This window comes from Danio rerio, chromosome 13 (genome assembly GCF_052040795.2).
Source record: "Danio rerio strain M-AB ecotype USA chromosome 13, GRCz13ab, whole genome shotgun sequence".
NCBI lineage: Eukaryota > Metazoa > Chordata > Actinopteri > Cypriniformes > Danionidae > Danio > Danio rerio.
In genome coordinates, this window is record NC_141033.1 from 14,059,586 (window position 1) to 14,081,006 (window position 21,421).

The 21,421-nt window shown below is 36.7% G+C and overlaps 1 protein-coding gene across 1 annotated transcript in view; it reads left to right on the forward strand.

The window, feature by feature from the left end:
• The first annotated feature begins 1,565 nt into the window (after positions 1–1,565).
• Positions 1,566–21,421, forward strand: part of eif2ak3 (eukaryotic translation initiation factor 2-alpha kinase 3) — a 59,358-nt gene continuing 39,502 nt past the window's right edge. The window contains exon 1 of the mRNA XM_087279065.1: positions 1,566–2,006. Within this exon, the coding sequence (XP_087135191.1) occupies positions 1,711–2,006 (296 nt within the window). The 5' untranslated portion in view covers positions 1,566–1,710. The remainder of the gene's footprint in view (positions 2,007–21,421) is intronic.

Below are 21,421 nucleotides of genomic sequence, written 5' to 3' on the forward strand. Positions count from 1 at the left end.
TTTGTTTTTGATAATCCTAAATTCTTTTTATTAGTCTGAATCATCAAAAATGTTCTTCTAAAGAGAGAGCGAGAGAAAAAGAAGACCATATGACCAGAGGCTGAGCACATTAACATTTTCATTTGTAGTGGACTACCTATGTTAATGTTTCCCCGTTGTTTTGAATGATCATTTGGAGTCTGTTCTGTGACTGATTATGTTTATATTTTCATAAACTTCACTGTGAAACCTCAAGCAAAACTTATGGCCTTTGGTTGCACGTAGCGGTTAGTTTAGTTCAGTGATCAATCATTTGAGCACATTCTGCCTTTGGACAAAATACACTTTTGAAGAGGTAAAATGCCACTCTGCTTTTGATATTGATTTTGTTTTTGTATAATTTTCTCGATGTGCCTGTGGCTATGAATACTGGGATGAAAGCAGCAGTGAGTTGGTGGCACAACTGAAAGCCTTATCTTCCTGTACATTTATTGATCTTTCAAATCTGCTGATGAAATCTCACAGAGGTCACTGTGACTTGCTTTTGGGGTGTTGTAGTTCTTCAAATACCAGCTTGTTTTACTTTTTCTAATTTTACTGTGATTTACTGAAGTTATCAAATGTAAAACAAATATAAATAAAACCCGGAACAATCAACAATTATCTTTGCAATTTTGTATCTGACGGTTTTCTAAATCGTTATGGCCCAGTCGAACAGTCAACACAAGATGGCGCCATTTTTAAGGCGAAGTGGCCAGTCTCCATGACTAGAAAAAGCGGATGTCTTCAACTATTATGCTGAAGTTGTCTAAAGAAGTGTATATGTATTATTTGAAGTGTGACGTGATTGTTAGACTTTTATTATAGTTTAATAAATGTCGCCATATTTTTATATATTTTTTAAATCCCTAAACGAAAGTAAAATGCAGCACTTAGTAAATTTTGGGACGAGCACCAAACTTTTTTGGGTTTTTAAAAGGCCCGGAAATGAAACTGTCAAACATGACCTTACGTTTTATCCGCAAACAAACAGCCACGTCGTTATTTCCATCCTTGTACTTTGTATCCAATCAAATGCGCTCAAAACAAAATACCGACGCCCCTCTGGTAGAAATCACAGAAGCGCTGGTTTAGATTGACAGCTCTTCTGACCAATCAATTGACTAGAGTTCTTTCGCGGCTTCCGTAAATATACCAATGAAACGTATTTGTTTCAACATCACGTTATAATTGGCTAAAGCCCTACGCTGTAGCCAATAATAAACTTCTAAAGACGTCCATAACCGCTTCGCTTTCGCTCTAGGCTGCCAATCCCCCCGCCTCTATTTTCGAGTGACAAGACAATCGTCCAATCACACGAACCACATGGAGCGCAGAACACGTCAACTGACTGCACTGTAGGAAGCAATCAAAATCTGCTTAGTAGACGAGCATTGAAGATTGACAAACGCCCAAACCAATCAGCGCACACTACAGGGATTTGGTTCTATTCACAGCCAATGAGCGTGTGGGTAAGGGGCGGGGCTTGACGTTACCACGGCACGGCGAACGTCAAGTATAAAGGGAATAACATGGTGCTGTAGAGTGCATGTTTACGTTAAAAGAGGACAACAGAAAGATCTAATAGCTTAACGTAGAAGTTTAATTCTAACGCCTTTTATAGACTAGTTTTTAAATTCACTCAATATTTTGGTATGTGATTGCCTAACTACTCATGTGCCACTTGTCCCAATGGAAAGGGGGTTTCAGTTTGGAAACGTGTGCATATCTCTTCTGCTGTTGCTTGTTTTGAGAACGTTAACGGCCACCTTGCAAACTCAGTCTCTCTCTGAGAGAGAAGTCGAAGTGGCCCCGACGCCGAACACCGAGGCGGCGGAACATGCTGCCGTTATGGAGCGGCCCCTGGACAACGTCGGAGGAGCCCTTGGCATCGGAGAAGTGACAGTAGAGGACGACGATTATGGCTCGACCGGAGACAGCGACGAACCGTCTGGAGACACCGATGCAAACTTCCACAAGCACCGCAGGTAACTTAACTTTAAGCCATTTTTGTCAAATCACGGCAGAAGTTTCCAGTTTGTTGCATGATGTTTTAGCTTCCCTTGTCGCTTTCAAAGCAGTGTTTTCAACTTTACCGAAGTTCTTCAGAGTAGAGCTCGTGATGGGCGGATGTTTGCAGCAGTCGAGTCGACCTCTCTCTCCTGTGTCACTAGTTAATAGACAGTAAATATGAGCAAACATTTACCTTACAATCCTCGTGACTTTCCCTAGAGTTGTCTCATTCGATGTTGTCATATTTAGAATAAGTTTACGAGACATTTTCTTTTACCATGGGGAAACAGGTGACTGACAGCCGAGTGCAGAGCGATTATCTCTGTTTATAAACTTGCAGAGCACCTCATACATGTCGACAACCTCGTTTATATACGCATAACTATTTTTTTGAGTTACAAACTTGTTTTACTGTTGAAGCATCGTAAGGGATGGCTTCTGTCAATGCAGTGTTTTGGATGTGGGCGTGAGACGCGCGTCACCCTGATGGAGAACGACTTGAGTATTATCTGAAAACACACTTGAAGTTTAGAAGGTTTGATTGAACAGATCATGATAGGAGAGTCATCTTGTGGACTTTTAGCTTTAGCGGTGTATAGGGAATATTATTTTCTTCATACATCAGCTGTTTATCCTACAGCTGGTGTCCGTCAGTGGACTGCGGTCCTTGGAGGCAGCGAAGCCTGAGCTGACGCACTCATAAACCTCTGCTCCAGACGCGTCTCCCCGCGCGCACAAACTTTCCGGATGTTTTGTTTTTGTTTACGGCTGGAGTTCGTCGTTCTGCGCCGCTTACTTTCCTTTCAGAGTGGGTTACCGCATCGCATCCGAGCCCTCTGCTCTGTCTGCCCCACCTTAGAAAGAGTCAATGTCGATTAGGACAGGTCTGGTGTTAAAACTAAGTTCAGATTGTGCCTGGAGCTATGTTGTGGCTCTAAGATATTTTCTAAACAAGACCTCAAGTGCTTCAAGGTCAGTTTTTTTCCAAATGAAGTTTTTCTTTAGCTCTAGCTGAATATATTGATAGTGCAATATAGATTTGTTTTCCTGTATGAATTCGGTGGATATGTTGTTTTTACAGATACGTCACAGTACTTGAAGAACTCATGATCTTCTTTACTGCAGTGAAAAAAAAAAAAAAAAAAACAGTGTCACACCTTGCTTTACCATCGGCTTGCTGTCACATCGATGTGGCGCTCCCATTCATGGAGGATTTTTCTAAAAACAGCAAGTTTGCAAGATCAGAGTCTAGCCCAGACATTTATGGATTTAGAAAAGCTACAGGTAAAATTTAGAGAAACAAAATGATTACATCCTGAAGAGACAGATACCACAAAAATGAGCAAAAGAAAATCTCACATCGGGAATTTCAGGGTGTAGATAGTTTGACTGCTTCAAATTCTTCAAAACCTTTGAATGTAAAATATTAACAGCTCTTTTACATCTGAACCTTTAAGTATAGTTTTGACAGTCTGACGTTTGACCTATTTGGCACTGAATTCATAATAAATAATTTTTTACAATGCAGTATGTTTTATTAAAGTTCAAATAGTTTATTAGAGTCCTTATTCTACTTCCAAAACATATTTTTAAAAGTTAGATTATATTAAATTTTATACATTACAACGTATAAAAATGTATTTAAAAAAAAAAAAACTAAATTAAATTTAAATAAATGGTTAGTCCATCTCATAATGATTATTATTATTATTATTATTATTATTATTATTATTGTTGTTGTAGTTGTTGTTGTTTTTAATTTGTCAACACATAGTCTTGTGTGAAATTTGTGTTTAGTTTTGACTCATTTTTATTAGTTATCATTAGGTATGTCCCAAATCAAATTTAGTGCAATCCTAGTCATTTAATGATGAGGAACTATTAGTCTCTCAACCCAATAAGCTACTTTTATTTTCCTGCTAGGTGCATGTTTAAAGGGTTTAAAAAATCCACTGCAGACTGGACTATGTCGTCAACTTATGCCATGGATTTAAAAAAAAAAGTGCATTAAAAAAATATGTATTTATCACTTAACAAAATCAATGAATTATATTTAATTTTATTTCCTTTTACATTTAAATTGTAGGATTGTAGTGAAACTAGCAAGTGCCTGCTGTGTTGAAATATAGAAAAGACTGCAAGTAAACCTTCTCATTCAAACAGTCATTTGTTCACATTGATTTGAGTTAATACGTCGTGTAAGCACCATAAGTGCATGCCAAGTGAAGTTGAAATATTGTCGTAAACGCATGTGCTTCACAAATTTCAAATGCAAAGTAAATGATACTGTGACATTTACGATCTTCACAGCATCACTGTGCAGTGCATTGTTGAATTGGTGAAAATGGACATAAGAAACATACAGAATGAGTAAACTGAAGCTACTGAACAGCTTGGAAGTGGTATACCTCACACTGGGAGCGCTTCTATTATCTGAAAACAGACACTGCAGTATTGACGCTAAATGCTTTAATACAGTTGCATTTTCCTACCAATTAAGTCATTGCAAAATCAAAAATGAGTTATTGCTGACAGTGTTAACGGTAGGCCTTTTAAAGTTGCAATTGTCTTCATGAACTATATTTTTTGGTGCTGGTTGAAAGTCTTTAAGTGATCTAAATTAATTTTTATATAAGGGAATGGGGTAGGACTAAAAATGTATGTCCAATCCAAAAATTAACTGCCAACATATGTAGATGTGTATATCTGCACACCTTGTTCACTCTGACAGACATGCCATCAGCACATTTGCGTTCTGACTTGGTGGTGACAAACACAAAGGTAAGTCAGTAGCAAGTCTTGAAAATCTTAATAGGAGAGCTTGGCGTATTAATATTTGCAAGCTAAAATTTTGTCACAGCTCTTAAGTGAAAAGCCGAAGCTCTTGATTTGCACAAACATAACATCAAAACACCTGTGTTTGAAATTAAAAGTTGCAGATTAGTAGTCAAATATCATTTAATGTACATGAACAAAATGGCAGACACCATTGTGTATGTATGTATGAATGAATGAATGAAGTTCAACAAATTGTAATAAATAAAGAACACGTAAGCACACATTCAATAACAGCGTCACACATTTTAAATAACAAACAATCGAAAGAAAATTAAATACATTTTACTAATTAAATAAAACAAATGGTAATAGGCTAAAAAGACAGTAATGGAATTAAAAAGACAGCCTTCTTTCATCAGAAAAGTGAAGATTAAGAAGCCCCTTGTCATGGACATATCCATTTTGTAGGAACGCCAGGTATTCATGGGGGAAAAAGTATGTTTGAATCTCAATTTAAAATAAAATGATCTCCCACCACATGAATATTCTAATAATGGAATGTTCTGGTCTAGCTCTATATATTGGGTTGAGTGTTTAGCTTTTAGGTGCTGTATTAGATCTACCTTTCACATTGCTGTTAGATTGCTTTTTTATTTTTACTGCCGACAGTGTAGCGGCACATTCCTGTTACATTGCACCGTCCACTTAAAACACCTTTTTGACAGTTGACGCAAAATGAAAGATCCGGCTTAATGATGCGCATAGATTGATTTAAAAAAAATTATTATCCTGATATCAATGCTTACAAACATCCTTGTTATTATTTTCAGGGAGGAGTGAAGCAGATGTGTTTGTGAAACCAAATTAATTGATTAACCTATAACTTGCTTATAGTTTTATTAGTATTCTACTATACTTTTATTATTAATTCATTTATTAATTTTCCTTCAGCTTAGTCCCTGTATTTATCAGGGGTCTCCACAGCGAAATGAATCACCAACTTATCCAGCATATGTTTTACACAGAGGATGCCCTTCCAGCTGCGCCACTGAGCCACTGTCACCTTACACATTTCATTATTTAAAAAATAAATAAAAATCAATTCACTTTAATAAGTAATCTAGTCCTGCGATGTGACTGTTGTGGATACATACACTGCGATGTTGATACTCAAATGATCTATTGTACAACCCTAGACTTAATTCACCTAAAATGTATACATACATCTCTAGATCACCTATGTAATTAGTCCAAATGTAGGGCTGCACGATATTGGGAAAAAGTCTAGCATTGTGATTTATATAAATTTTTTAATATTGCGATATGAATACTATTTCACCAGGTGACTTAATATCTCTATTTTGGAAAGTATTTATAATGTTAGATCAATAGGGATGATTCTGCAGTGGGACTGTATCTCAATAAAATGTAATAAGCAATCTATAAATTTCTCTGACACATTTTCTTTGTTGTATGTGCTACTTGCAGTGCATTTCTGTATTTGCACGTGTTGTATTTTCATGCATAATGATCTACAAATACAATCAAGAAAAAGATACAACAAAATAAAGTGTTTTTAGCATTTACCGAGTCTAATAAATAATAATTCAATAAAATTAATACATTTTAAAGTCACAAGAGGTACAATTTCTTATGCCTGAATGCTTTTAAAATCATTATACAATTCCAGGCATCAAAAAAAAAAAAGAATGCATGGAAACGATTAATTATTATACAAACTCAACATTGCATACATCTTGCTACGTGTCTATTGCGAATAATCACATTGCGATATCAATGCTCAAATTATAAATTGAGCAGCCCTAGACCTAATTCACCTAAAAATGTATGCATAAATGTCTAAATCACCTAGTTAGTTAGTCTAAACCGTGTAGGTATGGAACCACATGAAACTGATTTTTTTTTTTTTTTGCATGAGCTAGAGCTTTAAATCAAAAGTTCAAAAGTAAAATCTGCAGTTTATTGTGTAAAATTATGAATGAGACATGCACTTGGTCTGGTACTGCTGATAGCAGCATAACTACCAGCAGTTAATTGCACCCGTCTGGCAGTAAGTGCGACCACCTCAGCTCTACAGTTGATAAATTGAATGGGCTGCTCGTGTTCTAAAGTACTGTGACCTCATTACATATTTACAGCCTAATGAAGAAAAGTCTTATATTGTTTTCAGTTTATAGGGGAAATTACTTCAGAAGTAACATCCATGTCTTTTCCAACTCCACACTAACCACACACCTTTTCCCTAGTAACAGGAAAAAAAGCATTTGTTTTTATATCAAACTCAACTTTCCATGCACTACATGATGCATCACAAATGGTCAGCACGATGATGTTTTATCTATCTACACATATTAAAAAAAACAGCTACTACAGAGATGCTGCTTTAATGTGAAGTGGCCAGGACTTTATCTTGACAGTAGCCATACATCACTGAAAGGAGAGGCTGGTCTTTGTTTCTGGTGGCATAGTTATATGTGTCATGCACACTCGAGGGAATAGTGTGCAGTGTGTTTAACACTGCATTGGTTGGGTTTCTCTACAGGGGTGAGAGTAGCAGCTGCCTTCACACCTGCTGCCAAGATAAAACACCCGCTCACACCTCTGCGAGCCCCCCCCCCCTTATGATCCTCCATATCAAACCACCTCATGCATTTATGTGCGCTGTTCAAGCAACCGTCGATCGCATATGAATAAACAAACAAATGTCTGCCTTTTATTGATAATGCATGAACGCTCGAACCAAACCTTAGCGCTCACTTCTAAGTAACAAGGCGACGATAATCAACACCCTCAGGCCTTCCCCGTGACATGGAACAGCTTTACTGGGGGATGGTGTTCTCCTGGGACAGTTTTATGTGTTGCACAGCATGGTCGACTGGCAAATGGGAGTCTAACCCTGGAGAGATATACTCACAACAAAAGCAGAGATCGTGGGGAACACTTGAGCTAAAGATGCTCTCGTCAACTCTTGTCTGTTGTTTAGTCTAGCCAGTTCAGTGGTGGCAGGAACAAGGCAAAATTTTATCTTAAAAAAAAATTATCATGTTTCATATCATTCGGTATCGATAATTATTAAATACTTTTTTAGGAATAATCAGATTTTATTTAACCACTTTTTTTTTTAAATTTACCAACATTACTAGGGCAAGTAGTTTTAATAATCAAAAAGTAAAATATTTAAACTAAATATCTCATCTCTTTAGAATTAAATAAACAAGTGTTAAAGAGACTTTTAAACTTGATGAGTAACATGTTACAATGTGTGTGCAATGGTAAAGGTAGATCAACAACTGTGAGGTGTGAATAATAATAATACTGTAAACTTCAATCTCTGTAAACAAAACAAATTATGATAATTAAATTTGAGCTTTCAAGTAAAGGAACTAACATCATTATTCAGCTATACAGTTAAAGTCAGAATTATTAGCCCCACTGTTTATTTTTTCCCCAATTTCTTTTTAACAGAGAATATTTTTTTCATCACATTTCTAAACACAATAGTTTTAATAACTCATTTATTTTATCTTTGCCTTGATGACAGTAAATAATATATTACTTGATATTTTTCGAGACACTTATGTACAGCTTAAAGTGACATTTAAATGCTTAACTAGGTTAATTGGGTTAGCTACGCAAGTTAGGGTAAAAAGGCAAGTTAAGCTGCTTTTATTCTAGCCAAAAGTAAACAAATAAGACTTTTTCCAGAAGAAAAAATTATCAGAGATAGTTATTCTGAACTGAATTGACAAGTGTGTGTGTGCGATGTTTCCTTCTCCATTTTCTATGTGCTCCAAGTCTCTCGTAAATAGGCGACCATCAACTGTTTTTTTCAGAGGATGACAAATGGATAAACTATTGCTGCAGCTTTGATACAAGTTTATGGAGAAAAGAAAAAATGTCTGAAGTGTTTGGGTGTTTGTCTGAGGTAATTAGTCTACCATTATTTATAAAATGTGTATATTCCATACAAAGTGTGAAGCAGATTGGTTAGTTCTACTTGCATGAATCACGGTGTGCTTGTGGCATTCACAAAAGTTCAAGGGCCTCATGTACGAAGACTTGCGTGGAAATCTTACTAAAACATTGCGTACGCACAAAGCTGTAAATGTGCGTACGCAGAAAAAAATTCAGATGTATGAAACACTGCGTACGCCGAATCTCACGCATATTCTTTTGTACATCCGAATGAACGTGAAACTGAGCGCAACATGCACGAGCACAAAACCCCTCCCTGCCTCCTCCCCCGTATGAATATGCTAATGACTATGCTAATGGAAAAACCCAACGAAAAAACAATGGCAAAATCAAGCAAAAAGAGAAACTTTGAACAGAATGTGAATTGGAGGTGCTGCTTTCGGAGGTAGACCGGAGAAAAGCGGTGTTCTTTGCAAGTTTGTTCTCTGGAATTAACAAAAAAAAAAAAAAAATAGAGTGGGAGAGTTTAGCTGATGCGGTTAACACAGTTGGGTCTGAACATCGCACTGAGTGCATTAAAAAAAGAAATAGTGTGGTTTATATCTGTAAAATGTTGCAATACCCATAGCAGTCTCAGTGGCGCACCTCGTAAGACGCATGTGATCATGTATTGACACGTTCGAGCATGAACTCGGCTCGAATCCAGCGTCTGATGAACTCTTTCTTCTTTTTTTCCCCGCTACATATCAGATTTTGCCCACTATTTATCATGAGAAAGACAAGTAGGAATCATCAATAAGTTTGTGCATCATATTTTATTTGCACATTTATTGAATGGAAATGTTTCTGATTCACGCATGCAAATTCATCTTCAGATAGTGTCTTTATAGCAATGAGCGTGCGGTAGATCGCTCAGATTACATTGGGAAAACAGGCGACTGCTGCAAATTGTGCTTTAATGTTTAGCTAGTCAACTGTATGGTATGGAAACCTTATATACCTGCTAAATGAACCCGTCTCATACAGCTGCCATTGCAAGGCTCAGACACTTTGTAGAGAGGAATTTGACACAACTGCCTCTAGGAGTCGCCAATGGAAATAAAACAGACACGCACAAAAAATGTGCGTACGCCTGCCAGAAAGCTGCCGTGAAGCTGCGCACATTCCCACGTTCAGTTCATTGTTAGTAAATCCAAACGTGAGCGATTCTGAGCGTGAAACCTGGCGTACGCAAAGTTTTTGTGCGTACGCAGCGTTGATACATGAGGCCCCTGATGTTTTTTAACTAGGTGTACCTAGAAATGGTGTGCTTGTCATGTGTGTGCCGCTTGCACACCATGTGCTCGTTGCTGTCATTTGCCCAATGTGCAAGTTGCGCGCCTCCATTGGAAATGACTTACACCCCAAGCTTATCGGCATTCCTCTCTAGGCATGTGCTCAGCTGCCACATTTTAATAAAACTATAGCGCTTCAAACCGAAACTACATACTGAACTTTTTTTTTTATTGACAATGGTGTTTGGTCAACAAATATTGATACTGATTTTATTGCCCTGCTTTAGGTGTATTGTATACATGGATATCTTTGGGTATTAGGCATTGACATTTTTAAATGTAATATAAAATAAATAATTTGAACTTTGAAACTTTGTTTCTGGTAATAATAAACTACTTTTCTATATATATTTTCAACCTAATATATACTAATGTGTATATATTTATGTATTTGTGCACATCTTTACAAAAACATTATTTTAATTGGTTTATATATATATATATATATATATATATATATATATATATATATATATATATATATATATATATATATATATATATATATATATATAATTTTATTTTTATTTTTATTTTATCTATTTATTTATTTATTTTTTTACTTTTACATTTTACAGACTGCCTAACACTCATGTGACCATTGGGGCAGTCTGAAAACCCATGTTCCAGACAAACCAAACCAACCAACTATTTTAAAAACTACCGTTTGAGCAAAGATTACATTCTTACAAGGGTATTTGGAAGATTTTGCAGAGGGAATACATGGAAGAATCAATTTGGTTTCTACTTTTGAGTGTGAAGACCAATACAAGAGCATTTCAATCATTCATTCACTTATTCGTTCATTTAATTTCCTTCGAATGAACTGCCAATTAATTCGGCATATGTTTTACACAGTGGATGCCCTTCCAGTCGCATCCCAGTACTGGGAAACACCCATACACACAGACACTTGTATACTACTACAGTCAGTTTAGTTTATTTAGTTAACCTATAGTGCATGTCTTTGGGCTGTGGGGGAAACCAGAGCACCATAAGAAAACCAATGCCAACACGGGAAGAACAAGCAAACTCCACACAGAAATGCCAACTGGCCCAGCCAAACCTTCTTGCTCTGAGGCGACAGTGCTAACCACTGTGCCACCATGCTGCCCAATAAAAAAAATGTCCCATTATAAAAGTCTTTTTGTGCATTGGATCAATTCCATGGGTTTTTCTTGAAACCATTGATGCCAGTAAATACCGTTTAGAAGACTGTTGGAAACAAGCTTTTCAGTCAATTAGTTTGTGGTACTTAATTGTTTTCCATCTTCCTTTTGGTGTTTCCATTGGAGAACATGATCCAGGTATGGGCGATAGACTAATGTAGCTCAGTTTTGCCTCAGTGTGTGTATTTTTGGACTCCTGGTGATTCCTGAGGGACCTTTTGGGAGGAACACTTCGCTCGAGGTGCCCTCCCTGATACACACACACACACACACACACACATGGTGATGCCGCTTCTCAGCTGCCTGGTGCAAACTCTGCCAGACGTCTAGCTCCAACTGCCTACTGCTTAGCAACAGCCAATCAGAAGAGCTGAGCTGGCAAACTTGTTGGCCAATTAGACGAGTGAAAGGAAAAAGTGCTCAGAATTTGAGTTGGGAGAGAGAGAGAGGCAGCAGGAGGGAAGGAAAGGGTAGAGTTCGTGTGCTTGTTGTCGTGGGCTGCTTTTTGGTCTGTCTTGATGGTTAGATAACTAGCAAGAGACTGTCAGATTAATGTCATATGATCTCATGATCAAAAACAAAGTTGATCCCTCTGAAATAAATCTTCCCAACAAACTCTATTAAAATGTTTTAATATAAACTTTTTTCCACATGAGTGCTTTTGAAAGATCTCAAGTTGTTCAAGACCATCAAAATAAACAAAGGTGGGGGAATCAATGTGGTTACTTTTAGCCATGTGGTGACGCTGACTCTAAACTTGAGAGATTTCCTCTTCCTCTGTTTATGGTTTGATTCTTTAAAGCTGTTTCTTCATTGCAGAGGACACACCTTACTGCACTGCAGCAATGGGTGGGAAGATGGGAGAGGTGTGGCAGAAGGAGAGATTGGGGAGACGAGGAGGGAGAAAGTAAAACGGGGGGAACATCGAGACTCTAAACCGGAGGCTCTAGGACCCTGCAGTCAAGAGCTCGGCTTTCCTGTAGTTTGATTCCTCACTGCTTAGCAACAACAAATCAGCCACCTAGATCAAGGCCAGGACTTGTCCAATAGGAATAGAGCAGCACCATGTGACAGAGTTTTGATTTCTCTGCACCGCGCGTGTTGGTGAGAGAGAGAGTGAGAGAAACAGAAGGGAGAGATGATGAGAGTTAAAGAGGAGTGAAATGACAATGACTTGCACATCATGACTTCAGGAATTAGTTTGTGTGATATTGTAGTTTGTGTTATATAGTGTTGTTTTTGCATGTGTAGGAGCTTTTTGTAATATGATAAAAGTGCCCCATAATGTATTAAATATCATTGTATTTAATACTAGCTAGAAGTGCTTCTCCGTGGAGTTGCAGTGCAAATTGGTGTAAGATGGTCTCTACTTAGCAAGGTCAGTTGAGATGGCAGAAGTGCTTATAGTTCTGCATGGTGATAGCAGCTTGGGCGTGTCAGAACGTGACATGGAGTCAGAGGACAGATTAGGCATTCAGACACACACTCAGACACACTGAGTAAATGCTTTAATCAATACATGGAGAAAAACTCTGCATGATGAAAGAGACCACCACAAATAGATTGGTATAATGAGTGCAACTTTCTTCAATGGGTGGCATTACCCTTTAAATGATAGTTCACCCACTCTTAAGTTGTTCCAAACCTTTTTATTACAGAAATATTATGAGAATTTTGAATCAGTAGTTTTGTGCGTGCTATACAAGTTAAAACCTTAGTTTGTAGTTCCCTGCAGCAACAAATGAGCAAGAGTCTTTATTTCTACTAACTGGTGTGTTTCACATCAATTCCTCCTTTCTCAACATAGATTGAAAGACATTATATGTATACCAGACATAAGAACTAAAAAACATACAACATTAAATTTCAACAGTGTATTCCTGTATTAAATTAATCCCAAATCATCACATTAAGGTGACAAATAATATAATAAATAAATCACTTAATCTTGACTAATACAATTTAACTTTAATAAATTGCACAGTTCATGAACAAACACTATTAAATACAAGCACTAAACATAAACGAAACAACCAAATAACATTACACTTCAAATTATACAAAAACCAATAACCTTATTAGCAGGCCAACATGAAATCTGCACGCGCAGAAATCCGTAGATTATTGCAGATTTTTGGCCCATCGAGTCTGTTTACTTGTAAATGTGTGTAAATTTATATTATTCAATTCTTTAAATAATTTCAGTAATATAATGGCTTATATGAAAATGTTCATATGACTCAAATGTTCATATAATTCACTTTGTAATGTAATATTTTCTATCTTTTAGTAGATATATTTAAGGATAGGTACCGAAACTAGGTATTTATCGATATTGGTGCTACATTATAAAAGGCTGACGTATTGATGAGCTCTGACGTTAACTGTTCTGCTATCGATACTCGAGGATTATTGCTAAATAAACATTACTTACTTTACATCAGCTGTATCTATGAATATAGCATATCAATAGCCCAATAATAAACTATGCTTATTAAGAAATAATAATAAATAGCCTATTTTGACATTGCAAGATGCTCCAAAACTGTGGACTTCCAAAACACTGTTAAGTCATTTATGTGAATATTAGGGATGTAACGGTATCAGAATTTCACGGTACGGTAATACCTCGGTATCAATGTCACGGTACGATATTTATTGAATCATTTACAGGAAAAAACTAAACTTATGAAAATACTCCAAAAAAGTGCCAAAAGTGTCAATGACATACAAATTAGCCATCTATCTGTAAGCTTTGAAACAGGAACCTCAATTTTAATAACAAAAAAATATTAAACCATGTAAAAAAATAAAGTTTCAATTTAGTAGCGTTAAACTCATCACATTCAACATTTAATCACTCACTCACTCACTCACTTAGATAGATATGGGTTTTAAGGAAAATTATCATATTAATATAATCTGGTAAAAGCTGGTATCTCTGGGTATTTACAATGTCCCCTGCAACAGAAAAAAACCCTCTCATTTGGGACTGAGGTTTCTGGGACAAGAGAGATATGACTTGGCCCAGGTTGACAGCAGTGGGTAACGTTGTGCATTGTCTTTCCCCCACTTGAGAGGACAAACCATGAGTGAGATAGAGATCTCATGTCTGCATCAATCTGAACAGTGTGCTGTGTTTCTGCAGTCCCCATGACTGATTATTAGTCGTATTCCCCAACTTGCAGGCACGTGCACACACAGGGCTCAACCTGTGCAGTGCACATGCCCTTTTTAGTCTTGGATAGAAAGTTCCCTTCCAAAATGATCAAAAGTGCCCCCGCGACCCGACATACCCTCCGTCCCCGCTTTACAGTACGCGCGCGACAACACAGCTGATCAGAACTCGCGTGACAACACAGCTGATCAGAACTCGCGCGACAACACCGCTATTCAGTACGCGCGCGACAACACAGCTGATAAGAACTCGCGCGACAACACCAATATTCAGTACGCGCGCGGCGACAACACCCGCTTTAGGGTTTTCCAGCTCTTTTTGATCCCCGCTTCTAGCAGCACACTCTATTTCCGCATTACTGGATCTGTAGCGACAACAGACCGCAAGGGATTATGGCCAAGCCTTGGCTGATGGGAATTGTAGTTTTCGCTACCTCCCGTTCGCTTCATTCGCCTGAGCAAATTTTCTCAGAAGACCTATAGTTTTACCGAGTCATGCGACTACGGTAATATCGAAAAAAATGAATATTGTATTACAATACCGTTACATCCCTAGTGAATATTTTAATGAAAAATCCTAAACATTATCTCATTTAACTACATTTTGCTACTCAAAGAGGGTATTTTCAACTGCAGGGAGCACAATATACCAAGAAATATCTCTACTTCTGCTAGAAAGGGCAAACATGTTGATTTTTTTTTTTTTCCAGAAAACTTCTTTTCTCCACATTCTTTTACAGGAAAAAAAAAATTGTTTTACAATTAATGGTTTCGTTTTATTTTACATAAAAAAATGTAATAATAAAATAAAGTGTTGTTAATTCTGTTCAATTAGTTTAGTTTTTTCTTTAAAAACCTAAAAAAAGAGAACTGCTAAAGTACTGAACTGATAAGTGGTATCAATAAAAGTAGTAAAACCTTTAAAACCTTATATATACCCATCCCGAGATATATTATATGATAGACTAGCTGTGTTTACTAGTTAAGTAAATGTAATTGGATTTGCATTGTAGACATTAAATAAACGTTAAAAAGGTATTTTTTAAATTTTGTATATCAAGTTTTTGGTTCTGATTCTCTCAAAATCCTTCTGCGTAAATCCACAGATTTATTTATTTATTTATTTATTTATTTTTAAAGAAATAGCAAAAAATATCCGCAGATTCTGTCTGGCCCTACTCTTTAGTTATTTACGGATAGGAGAAACTCAAGAAAAGCATAAGTCTTAACATTACCTTAGCTTGCCTTAATGAATAGTTCCACAGTTGTTCTTGCCTGCTAGAAGTTATATTTTCGTTAAACTCCTAAGCAAATTTCATAGGGTAGCTAAAAGTTGTGTTTTTGTTAACTCCTAAAAATAGTTGTTACATTTATTGTTGGTTGATTTTAATGATTTACTTGATTTGCTTTTAGATTAATAAAAAAAAGATTTAAGCATTGTTTACTCAAAACAATATCATGGAAGTTACCAGAATGTTTAAAATAAAAAAAAATGTATATACTTTGAAAATGTTTTGGAGGGAAATAAAGCTTTAATTCAGTTCGGGGAAGATAAAACAGATTTTCTAATAGATGCCATATATTTTGGGTAAACACTGCCTGTACATTTTGATCGTCTTTTTCTTCATTTTTCTCTATACATAAGCATGCACACACTTTTACGCAGTTTATTGTCCACCGCACATTCAACAAGTAATGCAGAGACTGCACTTTTTCTCCTTGTGGTGCACATCCTAAGGGTTGAATGTTGTGGAGTGTGTACTCTTATGTTGCGAGATATACGATTATGGACATGGTGTTTGTGTACTGCGGATGTTGCCTGGGGAAGACGGTACCTTGAAATTCATTGCAGAGCGCTTTGTGAAACTCTCCAAACCGGGCTCTGCATGTTACTGCAGTGCTATATTTTATTGTGTGCTCACTTAGGCAGAAAATCCCCTTCGTTTTGGAAACTCTGTGGATTCTGCAGTCTTGATGTCATGGTTTTTAAGAGATGGCTTCTCCTGAGGTTCTTATTTTGTTCAACACTTTGCCTAAGCATGTCAGATGCATGTGCAATACAGTATCAGCTGGGCTGTAATGGTTTTGTGTTTTGTGTGTATTTATTTATTTACTTATCTACCTACCTTTTCCATGTTTCATGCATCCATAAATATAATCATGGTAACTGCCAAAGTAAGAAAAGTCCATCTAAAAATCAACAATGTCATCATTTCACCTATAATGTTAACTTGTTAATTTTAAGCTTGGGTTTCTATTTCTTTGGGTTTCAAAGATTTATAGTGGTAGTCAACAGTACAGAGCATCAAATGTTTAATGCTCAGAATAATTCAAAATTATAAGATTAAGGTTTGTCGATCCCACATCCCCACTCTTCTCCTGTCAGCATTTCATCCGCACAAACAGACCATCATGCATAGAACGCACGATCATGTGGGATACAAATGCACACATTAGAAGATCTCACAGCTGGATCTGATGAAGTTTACAAGGTTTGTGAATTTATACTGCACATCATTCTTACTAATTAAAGCAGTTGTTATAATTCATTTTTCATATTTAAATTCTTTGTTAAACAGTTCTATCTAATTATTAGATGGACTTCTATCCTTATTAGACACCACTGTATCGGCTACAAGGGAAGAATATGAGCACAGTGTACCCAGCCGCAAAGCCATCAATATAAAAATTCCACTTCATACACGCCTTCATACACACTTCAAAACGTATCGGCAGATGCTGATATTTGTAAAATGACAAATATCGGCCAATATATCTGCCTTGGTGATTATTATTATTATTATTATTATTATTATTATTATTATTATTATTATTATTATAATTATTTAATTTTTTTTTTTTTGGGTCGATGGATTTGAGTTGAAACCTCCACTGTTCTACAGTAGCAACTACCATTTATTTCGTAATAAAACGTGTTTGTAACTCAATGCAAGCGCTTTTGAATGTCTTTGCAGAGTTTCACTTGCGTCAAATCTGCACATGACTTAAAATGTTTAAAAAAATTTGGACCCAATTTTTTTCTTCATGTTTTGTTTACTTTTATTTTTGTGTATTTTTTTATATTAAATGTTGATACATTAGTGCATCTTCAGTCAATAACAATGTATGATGCACCACACTTAAGCCTGATTTATACTTCTGCACTGTCAAGTGATTGCCATTGTCCATAACGCATACCTTGCATGTAGCCCACGCCGTTGTGAGGATTTTGTACTTCTGTAGCCATTGGGGTTTCTATGTTCAACTGTGTTGAGTTTCTTTGCTGTTTTTTGTTTGGAATGTTACTGCAGAAATAGCTCATACTGTAACTCTCACTCATTCAGAGAAGAAAGACACAGGAATAAATTTGACCATAAAGAAAAACTATTAAGGTTATGAACTTGTTTAATTCTCCGATCCCACAGCTTTTGAATCCGCCTTCTCTTGTTACAATAAGACGACCAATTACAGATCTGGGTAAGGACAAGTGTGTGTGATTTATTATTATTATGATTATTTTTATTATTATTATTATTTTTTTTTTATCAAAGCACCGTCAGACCTACCACATGCACTCAGCACACATATAAATTGGCCTTTACTTTGAGATCAGTACTAATCGATACTGAATTTTTAAAAAACGTTTATTGACTGTGACTGTCCAATGACTGATTTGGCAGTCAGGGTCATCAGTTCCCCAAACCTGTTAACACAGATACAGAAACATTGGAGCATTTTAAAGTCATGTTGATCAACTGGTTTGTCTATAAGCTGACATACAAGTCATCTGTTGATGAATTGTGACTTTAAAATGCTCCTGTATTTCTGTATCTGTAGTTACACTCAGTAAGTTTACTGAGGTGAGTTTGGTGAACTAATGACCTTCACGGCCAATCCCAGTCAGTTCTGTTGAGAACGTGAACACAATTAAAAATCAGCGGTGTTTAAGAACGTGCTCATCAGCACTCCAACATTTGTGGGTAAAATGGACATTTTTAAAATTTAAGTATTTATTGGTACCAAATTCTAGTATCAGGATATAGTGTAGTGCATTACCTTTAAAAAAAAAAATTGCCAGTAGTGTTTTGTTTTTATCACCACTCTGCCAGTGAGAGGGATTGAGCTCAAGTGCATCAAAAATGAGAAGCGTCTTGAAGAGGGCAGAGCATGAAAGATACTTGAGAGCATGTGATTTGATGAGAAACTGTAGTTTGAGGTGGCATGAAAAAAAAAAATCAATACTCCAAACTACAAGCTTTACATGTTTATATCAGTTTTATATCTTCTAAACGCAAATTTTGTCATTGTTTTGAAGCACACTAGCTGATAGATATCTTAACAACTAACAATACCGATACTAACATCTACAAAACTTTATTTTAATTCCAATTAATGTTTTACAGCTTGAGGACCTCCCTCCACCAATCCTTCACCCCTTTTTCAATTTAATTTTAATTTTCACTAACTTAAGTTCCTATACAGTCCAATCACATTATAAAACAAAACAAATCTGATTAAATCTTAAAAAAAGGTCTTTGTTCTGCAAAAAATTTTAAATGCCAGGTAGGACTAGTAAGGAATTTTTTTATTTGAGTAAACTGCTGTTTGAATCATCACATTGTTGAATGCTTAATTGCTGTATCAGATCTCTGCATGCTGTCTGTGTTGAACAATTGTGTCTGCACAAAGTACTTTTCTCAGTTAACCTGTCAAGAATTCTGCGGCTTCTCTGCAGGGGTGTGCCTCTGTTTTCACAACTTGTCCACGTGTTCCCCATGCCCCCATTGTGCATGTGTGTGTGTGTGTGTGTGTGTGTGTGTGTGTGTGTGTGTGTGTGTGTGTGTGTGTGTGTGTGTGTGTGTGTGTGTGTGTGTGTGTGTGTGTGTGTGTGTGTGTGTGTGTGTTTGCTGTGGTACTTGCTAACTCACACTTGGCTGATAAGAGCTGCTCGCTGTGGCATGGTTACAGTGGGCTTTTTATGACCATTGGCTGGTGTTTTTTTAAAGGAGTGGTTTCTGATTGAAAGTGCAGCAACACATCCAAGCCCTGATTGGCTGTGGGAGGAGAAAAGCCTCCTGTGATTGGACCAAACCCCTCAGATACCCTAGTTGTTTCTTTTTTTTTTCTTCCATGCAGTCTGTTTACATCAGGTCTGGGTTGAGATTCTCTTGACTTCCTCTGAGAGAGAGAGAGAGGGAGCTGAGAGAGTAAGTGTAAGTGAGAGGGAGGGATCACAGGTGTGTGGACATGCACTTAAGTATCTGTTTGTGTGTAAAGTGCAAAGTGTGTTAAACAGCATTACAGGAATAATGTTGAGGGAGGCAAAAGGGGGAGCACCATTTACTGTTCTGACACAATTTTAAAAGGATGTAAATATTATTGTCTACTGTGACTTTTAAAATGATCATTTAATGTTTTTCTTTGCCTTGCTAAAAGTCATAAGCCTGAGGCAAGGAAAAAAAGTCACATGATTTATTTAGACAAACAGAAACAGACAATCTCAAAAATGAAGATATGCAAGTTTAGAACAATAAAATAAGGCAGAAATAGAAAGTAAAAGTAAACCTACATTAAAATTAAAGATAAAAGAGTGAGTTTCAATAAATAGTTTATTTTCATCACAGTTTTGTTGAACTTTTAATTGCAGTTATATTATTTTCTGCAAAACTGTATTGGTGTCAGACAAACTATTGATTAATTTTACAGTTTTTCCTCGCCGGTCTGTGTTGGTTCCCTTTGCTTTTTAATTTTTCCTGAGGTTAAACCGCCTGTGGAATACTTGCTCTTTGATCTTGTACATGCTGAAAATAGGATTTGCTATTCTTCCTTTTATTATCACCATGTTCTCTCTCTCTCTCCTGCTCGCTCTCTCTCTCTCTCTCTCTCTCTCTCTCTCTCTCTCAGTTTTTTTTCCTCTTTCCCTCAATCACTCTTTTGGCTGGGCGGGACCTGCATAGTGTCCTCATTCATTCTCACAATGCCCACTGCTTAGCAACAACCAATCAGTCCTCATATTTTTGGAGGGGCCTTCCAGCCAATCAGGAGTGCTTTGCTATAGATCTGCTCTCCAATCTTATTGGAGAATGAGAATAAACGGAGTTAGCCCAGAGCATTGGGATGAGCAGAACTGAAGTGCCCTTAAATTCTGACCTCATCAGTGTTGATGTCTGGAGGGATGTGTTGACTCTCTTAGACTTGATCAAAGTGACTCTCTTGTTCATAGTCCTGCTCTATACCCCGCAGTTGCCTTTGCTCCTGTCCATTAAAAAGTTCCCTGGCACTTTAGCCATGAAGTGTCCTGTTCAGACTTCAGGCCTTCAGCTTTTATCACATAGTAAAAAGAACAAAAAAGTTTGTGATGGTTTGACATGCACTGCACACTGTTTAAATAATAGATTTTCGGGTGTGGACATTGTGGGTTGGTTTGATTTTTAAAAACTCTGACTGCAATTTCTCTATTAGTGCACTTGAAGTGAATGTGCGTGCCACTAAAACATTTTTTCAACATGTCAAATTCTTCTACGTTTTAATCGGTACATATAATTTTTAGTTAGTTTTTTTTAGAGATGTAACAATGTACTCATTATTTGATTCGATTCACTATACTAGGGACGCAACGATTTATGGATTTCACTATAAACCTCACTATTTTATTATGGTTAATTAATCGTAAAGGCCTCTTAACACTGCGTTTCTGCACAGAAGCAAACTGCTGCAACTAAAAGTTATGTCAACTGTGCACTAGTTTAAAGTTCCGAGATTGTACAACGAAGCTAATACGCACGCACCCTGGATTAATTATGGCTGAGGCTATTAACAAAGGGCTGTTTACATATTGCGTCTTTTGCATGCATACGTTCGTTATTTCCAATGGAGACGCGCACCATACGGTTGAAAGAATGCTGCTGCAAGTGCACCGCGAGTCATGTAACAACAACTGGACCGATCAGCTTCATAATTTGTATAGAATATACACATTTCTACACCAAAGAGAAA